Source organism: Benincasa hispida, chromosome 11 (assembly GCF_009727055.1).
Source record: "Benincasa hispida cultivar B227 chromosome 11, ASM972705v1, whole genome shotgun sequence".
Classification (NCBI taxonomy): domain Eukaryota; kingdom Viridiplantae; phylum Streptophyta; class Magnoliopsida; order Cucurbitales; family Cucurbitaceae; genus Benincasa; species Benincasa hispida.
The window spans coordinates 63,827,150-63,840,657 of NC_052359.1; the positions used below are offsets into that span (position 1 = coordinate 63,827,150).

General features: G+C 30.4%; 1 protein-coding gene across 1 annotated transcript; it reads left to right on the plus strand.

The window, feature by feature from the left end:
- Positions 1-747: 747 nt before the first annotated feature.
- LOC120091050 (IAA-amino acid hydrolase ILR1-like 3) lies at positions 748-6,320 on the plus strand. Its single transcript, XM_039048853.1, has 5 exons — positions 748-1,227; positions 1,549-1,674; positions 1,983-2,297; positions 2,954-3,082; positions 5,724-6,320. Exons 1-5 carry the CDS (start codon positions 877-879, stop codon positions 6,102-6,104), a joined length of 1,302 nt encoding a protein of 433 aa, XP_038904781.1. The 5' UTR covers positions 748-876; the 3' UTR covers positions 6,105-6,320.
- The last annotated feature ends 7,188 nt before the right edge of the window (positions 6,321-13,508 follow it).

A 13,508-nucleotide genomic window follows, 5' to 3' on the forward strand; every position in this document is an offset into this window, starting at 1 on the left:
TGCCGCAGACCCTTTATGTTTGTTTTGCAAGAAAGATTGGAAGTTCGCATCTTAAGCCTTTTGTTCTAAAAAGTTGGCCAAGAACATTTGGCTTAAATTCTTCCCTAATATGCGGTCTCTATTTATGATGTTCAGATCTTTCTAGCATCCTTTGGAACTTTGGAATGATATGGTTAACAATCATGAAGAGGAGGAATGAAGCAAGCCGATTGCAATTTTGTGGTACATTTGGAGCTACCAGAACTCTATTAAGATCGATGGGTCAAAAGATTTGTGGGAGGTTTTGTATAGAAATGTTGATTGGCCTCTTGATTGGAGAGCCTATTGAACCATGTTTTGTGGAGCCTCACCTAGTTTAACAAGTGGAAGATGAATATTTATGCTTCTTATAACAAGGAGATGTGTTGTAGTGGAGTGGGATGGGTAGTGTGTGACTCTTTCACGTCTTGTTTATATGTGTAATAGGGATACTCACTATGTAGGGTGTAGTTGGATTTAATGAAGTTTGAGCTTTGGTTATCATTCTCGTGATTTGTTAATTGATTCCTTTTGCCCCTTGAAGTGTGTTTTAATAATTTTTTTAGAAAATATTTAATATTAAAAAAATCTAAAATTTTAGAGGTATAAATTGATTCTTAGAAAAAAAAAAAAAAAAAAAAAATCAATATCAGATACTAACTTCACTTTATTTTCCCCCTTTTATCTTTTATTTTTCCAAACAAACATCAGATGTTACGTCAGATGTGATGTTTAAAAATTCACTCCACCCAATCTATGAATAAAAAACGAATTCTCTCCAATCAAGTAGTTGAGAGTTCCTGAGGTTTCTTCATCAGATTCTTCAAACTTACAACCAATTTGATCACAGGAACTCCCATGGAACAATTACTTCTATTGGCGTTCTTTTTCGTATTCCCGTTCTGTACATCATCGGGCCTCGGAACTGAGCCGCCATTGGAGTTGAGTCATCTAACTCGGGAGCTTCTGGAATCGGCAAGAAACCCCGAGTTCTTCGACTGGTTGGTTAGGGCTCGAAGGAAATTGCACGAGAATCCGGAGCTGTCCTTCGAGGAATTCGAAACCAGCCAATTCATTCGAACAGAGCTGGAGTCGCTTGGGATTAATTTCACTTGGCCCTTCGCTAAGACGGGGATTGTGGCGTCCGTCGGATCAGGTGCGCACCCATGGTTCGCTCTTAGGGCTGATATGGATGCTCTTCCTATTCAGGTTTCTATCCATTAACGTAGGAATTCCCTTTTCGAATCAGTATTTTTTATTTCCGCCTTGTTCTATCTTAACTGAACTGGAATCTAATTTCCCCTCTTTTTGGTGAAATTGGGAATGATTTCAGTTGCGTAGAAGATTGCAATTAGATTTCGGTTCTTTCTAATTGGGTGAGAATCGATTAGTTTCCTGTTCTGTTCTTTTGTAGAATATTTGGCCCATATGAATTCCATTTACACTCTGAAATCTGAATGGAATGATTGTGTTTTCATTTTCAATAACTTTAGCTATTTGAGTGATGATTCAACATTACCATTTTCAAAGGAAATGGTTGAGTGGGAGCATAAGAGTAAGAACGATGGCAAAATGCACGCTTGTGGCCATGATGCTCATGTCACAATGCTTCTTGGAGCTGCTAAGTTGCTTCAGCAGAGAAGAAATGAGCTAAAGGTAATATACAATTATTTATGTCAACCTTCACAATTAGGGGAAGTCAAATCTATACTATAGTTTTGAAAAACTTGTCTTTTTCTTTTTGTAATTTGGCCCAAAATTCAAATATTTTCTTAAAGACAGGTAAAAACCATGGAAAAGAAACTGTGAGAAAACAAGCCTACAGTTTTAAAAAACTAAAGACGAAAAAAGAAATTATCATCAAACAAAGCCTAAGGAAATAGTTTAAGGCTTTTGTTTGTTCATTTTGTTGCTTTGCTTGATTGATATGGTTCATTTTGGAAACTCTTTGTGAATTCTGAAAGGGCACAGTGAAGCTTGTTTTCCAACCTGGGGAAGAGGGACGTGCTGGGGCTTACCATATGTTAAAAGAGGGTGCTCTGGACAAGTTTCAAGGCATATTTGGGTTACATATTATTCCAGAATTGCCTGTAGGGACAATTGGTTCAAGGGCTGGCCCATTTATGGCTGGTAGTGGTAGGTTTGTGGCTACAATTCAAGGAATTGGTGGTCATGCTGCAATGCCTCATAATGCAAGAGATCCAGTTCTTGCCATGTCAACTGCTATCATCTCTCTTCAACACATAATTTCTCGAGAAACTGATCCTCTTGATTCCAGGGTAATCTTACTTCTCCAACACAACATGGAAAATATTGTTGAAACTCTGTTTTTGTTAGTCCACAAACTGATTTTTGGTTCAATCTAACTTTTGAACCAATAGTTCATTTTGAGTTGATTTTTCTTTTGGTTCGTAGAAGGATCTCTTTGGAGTAGTCACGATCAATTACTTTTTGTTTGTCACAATTCTGTCCTTATATATCTCTTATATTTCATTGACAAAAGATCAACCAGAAAGAGATAGTAAAGAGTGACTATGCATGACTAAAACAATTTGTGGTGTTTGGTTAAAATATTAAACAGTGATATTATCGATTAAAAGAGATTCTAGAACTTCTCAATAATCAAAGTTGATGTTGAAAATTTCTAAAATATATACAAAATAACACCTAAAATGCTTTTAGAGCAGCATTTAACTAATTCTTCTGTTTTTTGTCCGGAGATGCTTGTTCACTAGTTCTTTCACTTAGTAATGCTTTCTTTCAAATGGAATGTCAAACACACTAAAGATTATTGTTTAACCATATTCATGAGGTGCAACTTTTTTTTTTTTTTTTTTTTTTTTTTTTTTTCTAATTTTAGCTGACAATTTTTGGATGACAATGCTTTGAACATTTTGAAATTAAATCGTAAACCATATACTTACTTTTTTGGTAGGTGATCACTGTTGGGTTTGTCAAGGGTGGACAAGCAGGAAATGTTATCCCGAAAACCGTTACATTTGGAGGTACTTTCCGAAGCATGACTATGGAAGGTCTTTCCTACCTCAAGCAAAGAATTCAAGAGGTACCCTCCCACTTCGGTTCCTAGTGGTAGAATATTTTATAGTGGCAGTTGCAAGCATGTCAAAATTAGTTAGAAAAATCAGGCCCATATCCCCAAGGTATAAATTTTGCAAAAGTAGAAAAATCGGTGAGCCTAACCTAATTTAAATGAGACATTGAAATTGAAAAGTAAAAAATGCCTCCACTGATTCACTGATTTCCATATGAAATTTGATTGCTATGTGATTAATATCTAATTTTTATTTGCTATTGATTGCTATACAATTACTAATGATACATGCTAGCTGATTGTTTTTTTATTACTATCTGATACTAATTACCAATTATGCCGATTATTATCTAATTTTTATCTGATTACTATCTTATACTGATTCTTAATGGTATTAAATGCTATTTGATAATGTTTGCTATCTGATTGATATTTGATTTTGATTGTTATATGATTTCTATCTATAATGATTGCTAATGATACTGATTTGCTGTTTGATTGTTGTCTGATTGTTATTTGATATTGATTGTTATCTGAATATCAATAATATCAATTGTTATGTGATTCTAATTTATTATGTGGTATTGATTGCCAATGATACCGATCGTTATCGTTGCTATCTGATTATTATTTGATACTAATTCTTAACGATACACATGGCTATTTGATAATGATTGTTATCTTGTTGTTATTTGACACTAATTGTTATCTAATTATTATCTTATACTGATTATTCTTCTTTTTGCCAGTGATATTGATCGTTATTTGATTGCTATCGGATTATTATTTGATACAAAAATTATTTATAATTCACCTCTCACATTGATATGTAAAGTATATAAGTTTAGTGATTTCTAAAATATAAGTAAACTGATTGTATGTTGACTGTTGTTGGATCTACTATTGATACACTTATGTTTAAAAGCCTAGACATGCATGTCAATATGCATCAAACACAAAACCAGACAGTTTTCTTCTTCTTCTTCTTCCCTTTTTTTATTTTTTTATTTTTTTTATTTGTGGGTTAGCCTTAATAATCAATGGTCTTAAGCTTAGTGTACCTTAATCTTAGGTATGACTATAGAAGATAGCACAATTGGGATCTTGATGTTAAGTTGAACAAGATGATCACGGAAGTGAATTATAACAAAAGAATTATATGAATAACTCATACCATGATTAACAACCTTAAATAAGATATAACTCACATTGATATATAAGTATATAATGTCAAAGATGGTAATAAGATAGAAATTAGGTATCATTTAGATAGCAATCACTTAACAATCAAATATAAATTAGATAGTAATCATATAACAATTTATAGAAGAGTAAATGAAAAATGGATTTGGAAATCTTTAGAAGTGTAATATACAATTGAAAATGGGAAATTTTCACAGATATAAAAAATTTCAAACTATTTACAGAAATAACAAAAAAAAAAAAAAACACTAATAGACACTGACAAATCTATCAGTGTCTATCAGTGATAGACTTCTATCTGACTTCTATCTATTTCTATCATAGATAAACACTAATAGACTCAGTCTCTATCAAAGAAGATTAAAATTTTGCTATTTTATGTAAATAATTTTCCTTATTATTCTATTTTTGAAAATCGCCCATTGATTATCTCAATTTGGTATAATGATATACCATTAATATCTAATCCAGAACCAGAAAAATCAGCAAAATATAACAATTTGGCACGACCTAAATAAGAAAAAAAAAAAGCACACAACAGAACGAAAAATGCATACCATTAAAAAAAAAAAAAAAAAAAAAAAGCCTGACCAGCAATTGATTTACTATAAGAACAACGTTTGGACAACAATGGATTCAAATTTACCTCTAGTAACTTGAGCTTAATACTTCTGTAAACCAAACCAAAGGTGAATGCTCATGTACTGGCTACCTGTAGAAATCAATAAACAAAAAATTAGGACATTAAAGGAGAGAAAAAGTTTAGAACCTACAATAAACCAATCCATTTGATTCCAAATAAAGGATTTAAAATAATAAAATGAACAAACACAAAAAGAGAAAAAAAAAAAAAATCGTAAGGAATAAATCAGATGTATTGAAGTACTACACTAAAGCCCTTGAGGAAAAAAGTGGATAAGGGCCATCACAAAGATCAAGCTAAACAAAAAACAGAAATATAAGAGAAAAGTAGATTTGCAGACGATTAGAATTTAGAGAAAAAAAAAGAAACAAGAAATACCTGACTGAGGTTGCTAGTGCCGGAGTAAAGGGCCAGACGGTGCCATTAGATGTATTATAAACCCTAATTTGCTTTGTAATTTTGGAAAAGAGAAAAAAGGATCCGAAAAAAATGAGGAGGAAAAATAGGGACCACAGTTTGTTAAAGAGGGCAAAATCGAAGTACAAATAAAAATCTGAATTTGAGTATTTTGCTATATGTGTAAAATCACAAACATCAAAGACATGTTTGGAAAATACCTAAACTATTTTGCCATCTATTGCAATTTCCTTATTTTATATATGGATCCACATTAGCCATAATCCGTCACAAATTCTTGTTGAATTGATGGACTTTTCACTGATATCAAATAAATAAGGAAAAAGAATCACTCAGTTTAGGAATTATGATACAAGAAACTGTGCTGGCTTACTGAAATCATCCCACCAGGTCATAGAGGTTCAAGCAGCTGTGCATCGGTGTACTGCCTCGGTAGACTTTATGGAAGAAAAGTCGATATTCTACCCAGCTACTGTCAATGACGAAGCATTGTACAGCCACGCAAAGAAGGTAGGAGAACATTTGCTAGGAGGAGAATCAAATGTGCATCATCTTCCAAAGATCATGGCAGCGGAGGACTTCAGCTTCTACTCGCAGCAGATGCCTGCTGCATTTTTCATGATCGGAGTGAAGAATGAAACTATGAAATCTGGAATACCGTTGCACTCGCCATATATTGTCCTAGATGAGCGAGTTCTTCCAGTTGGAGCTGCTCTTCATGCTGCAGTTGCAATTTCTTACTTGAATGAACAATCTGTGCACAGTAATTAAGAGGGTAGGAGAATGGCATTTGCCACATTTCTTGTTTTGCTAAAGGGGGATTTCGACATAACAATGTCTTTGCAGATGAAATTTTTAGATGCTCTGTTTCCAATTTGGTTTTGCTATAAATAAATGATAGGGCCCTGTAAAGTGTTAAGCACATTGTGGAAAAGGATGCATTGTTTTTATGCCATTAAGTTTACAGAATTTAGAATTTTTGGTTCATGTCTTTTAAAGTGCTTACCTTTTGGTCTTTTAGACTTCAATATAACTTTTATTTGATTTTTGAAATTTAAAAAGTGATATGTAGTCTCCGATATTTGAATTGCGAGTCTATTTACTTTGTAGTACGATATAGAAATGAGAATAAAAATTGTGGGATCTATTTTAGTTAAGAACATTCTATAGAAAAGATAGTAAAGAATTTTGGAATGTTGAGTTGATCATTATAGTATGTAGTTATTATTGTCTATGGATTATAATAGTTTGTATTTGTGATGTAGGCTATTTTATTCTGTATTATAATAATCGGTTTGTTTAAAACTTTTTTCTACTATTTTTTCTTTTGTAATTACATTTTTATACTTTAATTTAGAAATGAATTTTATTATGTTTTTTTGCTTCATTATTTATAAGTATACTGAAACTACAAAGGTTGGACTTTTTCAATTTTTGTTGTAATTAGATTTTTTTTATACTTAAATTCAATACAAGAATTTGATTACATTTATATACTTCATTTTTTTATAACCATACTAAAGCTACCAAAAAAAAAAAAAAAAAAATAGAAGTTTGAAACTTTTTCAATCATTATTGTGATTACATTTTTTATATTTTAATTTAAAAAATAAGTTCGATTACATTTGTTATGCTTCATTTGTCTTTAATTATACTAAGATTTCGTTTGAGATTGTTATAACTTTTAAAATAATTGTTGGTAGCTGTATTTCTAGAAAAATTAACTTGTAGATAGAAATAAAAGAGTATTTGGTAATTTTTAATTTTAAATTAGAAAAACTAGTTAAGATGTTTGATAAATTAATATTAAATTAGTGTAATTTAGTTATATAATTATTTAAAAATATATATGATTTGAATTTGCAACTATTTTTGTTTAATTAAAGAAATTTTATGAAATAAAATTTTTTAAAAAATAATTGTTATAAGAATTTGAAACAACTAAAATTTGAAATAAATGTGAGAAATTAAATTAATGAAAAAAAAATTTGAGATGGGTAAGCGAAGTACCACATTTTTAGGAAAACTAAAATCTAAAAGTTTCATTAAATAATTTTTTGCATGTTAGAACAATTTTATAAGTGATTCTGGCTAGATTGATAAATTAATTATTTTACCAAATAGTCTAGGTAGTTAATATTCTCCTAAAATAGCTTTTTTTGATTTCAAAAGCAATTTGAAACGGACCTTAAAACTAAAAAACAATAAACAATAAAACCAGTTTGAAAAATATATGCTTCATTCAACATAATTATAAAAAAAGTTTCATTATCTTTTTATATGCTTAATTTTTGTGATCTCTCTATTTTTTCAAAAACATTTATAAAACAAGTTTGATTTCCCTTTCTTTTCCAATAATAATAAAAAAAAACAATGAAACACTATTAGATACATATCATTTTTGTTTTCAAAAAGTAGAAAATCAAAAACAGAAAACAAAAAACATAAAAACCAAAAATTAAAAACAATGACTATTAAATGGTGTCATACAATATCATCGACCATGAGGTAAAATGGTTATCACCCCACATATTGAATTAAGGAAAAAAAAGGAATTACATATTCACATATTCAAACATTGTATAATGAACCCTGAAATTTTTACTTTTATATAAAAAGTCTGAAAGTTTATCTATTCTACAAGAATTTAAGGGGGGAAAAAATCCTAATTCCATCTAATTCATTAGTTCAAGTGATAATCTTTATGAGCAAAGTGAATAATTCATTGGTAAATTGACTTATACTAGTTCAAATTTCTCATAACCTACTTTTATTGTTCTTAAAAAAGATAAATAATATTTCTAAAAATTGTTTCAACTAGAAATTCTAACTATAATTTATTTTATTATTTTTTTAGTTTAGTTAAAGCCTCCAAAATATTTATAACACGAATATGAAATCTTTATTGCCTATTGAGATAAGAGACTAATTATCATTTTAGAAGTTGATCTTTCGATCTTCATTGAACAAAAAGATTTAAAAACTTTAGGAAGATTCATGCTCAAAACCCTAAATCAATTTTTTGGCTTTTAACGTGGGGTCTTTTTAAGTGTAATAAAAAAGTTCAAAATATTTACAACAATAACAAAAAATCTACCCAGCCTAAAATTAGCCTAAAATGGATTAAATAATACAATAAAATGAATGTAGATTGCCCAAAAGCCCAACCCATACGATAGTGAAATACCAAAAATATCCCCAACCCACGCAAAATCCCCCAAATTAATCATCCAATCATCTTCACGTTTAGTTGAAAATCGCCTGATTACACAAAATCGGATTGTCCAACCCGACTGATCGTCTTCCCACGTTTCCAACGGCTTGTTGATGAATAGTGCACGATAGAAACATGTTTCTTCTGCTGCTACTACGACTCAACGACTTCTTCTTCTTCTGCTTTGCTACTACTTTCCGTCCTTCTTCTTCTTCATCTTCTTCTCCCTCTGTTGCTATGACTGGTTCTTCTTCATCTTCTATTTCCTGCTATGATTGTTGCTGTTGCTACACTGCTGCTACAAGTGCTATAACTGTCGTTACTACTAAAAAATTCATTCTTCAACATTACAATCTATCATCAAATCAACTCTTCAAAATTATAATCCTTCTCTTTTCTTTTCATTTCATCAACTCTTCCATTTAATCATACTTATTAAACCTTATTAAACCTAATTATTTGTGTAAATAGATGGTAAACAAAAAACAAAAAGTGGTCAAAGCTGAATCATCAACAAGCATAGGAAGCAAAGGAAAAGGAAAGAAAATAATAAAAGCTGAATTATCAACAAGCAAAGAAAGAGGAAACAAAATAAAATCTAAAAAGAAGAAAAAGGTGAAACCAATTGATTATTGATTATCGTTGGTAGATAATGTTAATGTAATTGGTGATTGATAATTTCAAATTGAAATAGACAGATATAGATTACTATCATTATCTATTTGAGATAGATAGTGATAGTAGATAGATAGAGATATAATACTATCATTATCTATCTGGGATAGAGATGAAGTACTATCAGTGTCTATCTGAGGTAGACAGAGATAGAGTACTATCGGTTTCTATCTGAGATAAATAATGATAAACTTCAATGAATGGGTTTTTAAAGGATGGGTGACTTTAATGAATGATAGAGTTCTATCATTTAAGGATTTGACTTAGAAGAGGAGGGATATAGTTGCAATGAATGTGTGCAATTAGGAAAACAATATGTAAAATTGATGACAGACACTACTCCAAGCTACATAAACCCTACTACAAATGAGTGGCATATGAACGGTAGTAATGTACTTAAGGTTTTATTTGACTTATTTGACTTATTTAATGATGGATTTTTATTGTGTTGTTGTGCATTGATGCTTATTTAATAATGTACTTGTTAGTACATAGTTGTCTATTTGAGTCTATCTATTAATACATGGTGATAGACTAGTTACACTATATGTCTTAAGAACTTTAGCAACTATAAAATTTTTTTTAACATCAATACATACTTGTCTACTTCGAATTGGGATAGACAAAGATAGAGTACTATCAGTGTCTATCTAGGATAGTCAGTGATAGAGTACTATCGGTGTCTCTCTAGGATAGATAGTGATAAAGTACTATTAATGTCTTTCTGAGATAGACAGAGATAGAGTACGATAAGTGTCTAAAGATGGACAATGATAGAGTTTTATCATTGTTGTTGGTAGATAGTGATTTTGTTAATGCATTGCACTCTATGTTAGTGATAGTGTTTTCAGTTTTTGAAAGTGTGAATCTATCTGGGAGAGACATTAATAATGGTAATTGTTGAAGTATACTTGTTCTATAATGTTATTGCTATTGTTGGACTGTTTTTGTAGTATTTGGTACTTAGTTATCGTGATGGTTTCTGAAATATACTTGTTATATAATATTATTGCTATTGCTTTATTCTTTTTATAGTATTTGGTACTTGTACTCTATTATTTTGTTCACTATACTAACTGGATATAAGTAATATATAGCATGTGATATACCAATATCACTATCTATCTGGGATAAACAGTGATAGTATTCTATCACTATCTATTGTGGATAGACATTGATAATAGACATCTATCACAGATAGATAGTGATAAACTTCTATCATTGTCTATCTGAGATAGACAGAGATAGAGCACTATCAGTCTATCAATAGATAATAGATAATAGGTAATGATTTTGTTGATAGTTATCTTGCTAGTTGGTGGTGTTATTAAAATTTTACTTTCTAACATATTATTAACTATATATTTTCAACAAGTGGGACATGAATTGATTATGGAAAATGAGAACATAAACTTAAGAGTTATTGTCTACTTTAGTATATAGGTATTGAATTTGATAAGAACAAAATTAGATGAAACATTTTTTTCTCAAATTTTAAATGGCCCATTTGGACACTTCTTAATATTAAAATGGCCAAAATACCCAACCAATTCCTCAACTACTTAGTAAGAAGACAATGCTATATAAAGAAGCTGAATATTTTAGCATTCAACTTTAATGGCCATATAGTAGAATTTGGATTGAATGAATTTTGTTTAATAACTGGATTGAAAGGCCACGTCTTCCCTCAATTAGATTTAGGAAAAATAAAAGTGTTTGAACTTGGAAATTATTTTTTTGTTTATGATGATCATATAACTAAGAGAGATATAGAGAGAACTTTCAAAGCACTATGCAATGAGGAAGACTCACTGAAAGTTAAATTAGCCAATCTCTAAATCCTAGAAGCTCTTTTATTCCTCAAGCAACAACACAACCATGTCAATTTAAAACATGTAGACATTTTGGACGATGAACAAGTATTCAAAGACTATCTTTGGGGAAGATTGTCTTACATCCTAACCTATCAATTCTTTAAGAGAGCATCATATACTGAGAGGATGCTGTTTGCCTTCAAGGATTCCCATTAGCATTAGTCTATTGGGCTTTTGAGACAATTCCAAAAATTTTCTGATTTAGATGTTGAATTTGGAATCAAAAGTCTAAGAATCATCACATGGGAGTGTTTAGAGTTAGATGAGTGGAGGATTCTAAATGAGAACATTTTTTAAACAGAAGATGTAAGTAATTCCTTAAATAAGAATATTTTCATTGTCTACCACTTTAAAGATAGACAGTGATGTAGTTCTATCTCTGTCCATCACTGATAGACAGTGATAGACTACTATCATTGTCTATCACTTATGGTGCTAGTTATTTTTCTCTAATAATTTAATATATGTTTACTTGTAGTTTTATGTGACACCACTATGTTGAACAGAAGAAGAATCTAAATCAACTTTCAAATATTTCATAGAATGTGAAACAGAGGAAGAGAAAGAGCGGGAAAAAGAGAGGAGAAAAAGAGACAAATGAACCAAGAAAAAAATGAACAAATTGAAGGAAGAGGAACAGATAGAGTAATGAAAGAAATTAGTGAACTAAGAAAAGGACAACATAAAATAGTAGAAGAACAAAATCTTCTGAAACAAGGCCAAGAAGAAATAAAAAAAATGTCGAGGTCAATTATGGAAAGACTAAATAGTAGACTTCTATTAGAAACAACAACCAAAAAGAAAAAAGAGCATAAAGAAGGTGTGGAAAAAATAAACCGACTCTTGTAGCCTTCAAATCTTAGAAGAAAGTGATGATATTGATACAATGGTTGGCTATGCAGCATCATTTTTATCTGGAGTAAGTATTTGAATTGTCATATACTATTTTATTTTATTTAAATATAACCATGCATTTATTATTTAGAATTGCTTTTCCTTGTAGATTTAAGTTAAAATGAGACACATGTAAGATAGACAGTGATTGAGTGTTATTAGTGTCTATCTCAAATAGACTATGATAGTCATCTATCACTGTCTATCTTAATATTATGTTTTTTTTTAAGTTTCTTACTTACTTTCTTTCTTACAATTAAATAAATGTAACCATATATTTACTAAAATTTCTTTTCCTGGTAGATCCAAGTTTAAAATGAGAGGCAAAGAAAAAGAGAGGTTTGTATGTATAATAGATAGGGATAGTTCTTTATTGGTCTATCTTAATATTATGTTTTTTAAGTTTCTTACTTTCTTAGATAGGAAAAAAAAAAAAAATCTTGGATAGAAAACAATAACAAATTGTTTTCTTGTAGAAAACTGAGATGCGAACACAATAACTTCAAACACAAGATGATTTTCCAAAACACAAAAGTTGCCTGAGGTTTGATTCTTTTCTTAAACTACTTTTTGTTCAAACAAAAAAGTTGACAGACAGAGATAGACTACTATCAGTGTGTATCTGGGATAAACAATGATAGTCCTCTGTCACTTTCTATCTCAGATAGATAGTGATAGACTCCTATAACTGTTTATCTGAGATTGACTCTGATAGAGGTCTATCAGTGTCTATCTGAGATAGATAGTGATAGTCCTCTAGGATTGTCTATATGAGATAGACAGTGATAGCCCTCTATCATAGTTTATCTGAATATTAAGTTTTTTAAGATTCTTACTTTCTATCATATGCTTGCAGGAAGATGAAGTTGAAGAAGACATTGAAATTGAAACAAAAAATGAAGAAGACGAAGTGAAAGAAGATGATGAAACTGATAAAGAAGAAGAAGAAGCTGAAGTAGAAGAAGTTGAAAAAGAAGAGAATAAAAAATGAGAGACAAAGGGAAAAAGAGATTTGAATGTATGATAGCTATCTTAATATTATGTTTTTTAAGTTTCTTACTTTCTTATATAGAAAATAATATATTCTTAGATAGAAATTGTTTTCTTGTAGGAAACTGAGATGCAAATACAACAGCTTCAAACACAAGATGATTTGGATCCGATTGCAACTGTAGATTTGGAAACACCCAAAATACAAAAGTTGAGTTTGATTATTTTCTTAAACTACTTTTTGTTTAAATACAAGAGTTGACAGACAGAAATAGACTACTATCAGTGTCTATTTGAGATAGACTTTGATAGAGGTCTATCTCTATTTATCTGAGATAGACACTGATAGTCCTCTATCAATGTCTATATGAGTTGTCTATCTGAGTTACCTAACTCTTAATTCTTTTCTTAAGCTAGTTTTTGTTCAAAAACAAGAGTTGACAGATAGAGATATTGATAATAGTCTATCAATGTCTATAAGGGACAAACAGTGATAGTACTTTATAACTGTCTATCTCAGTTGTCTAT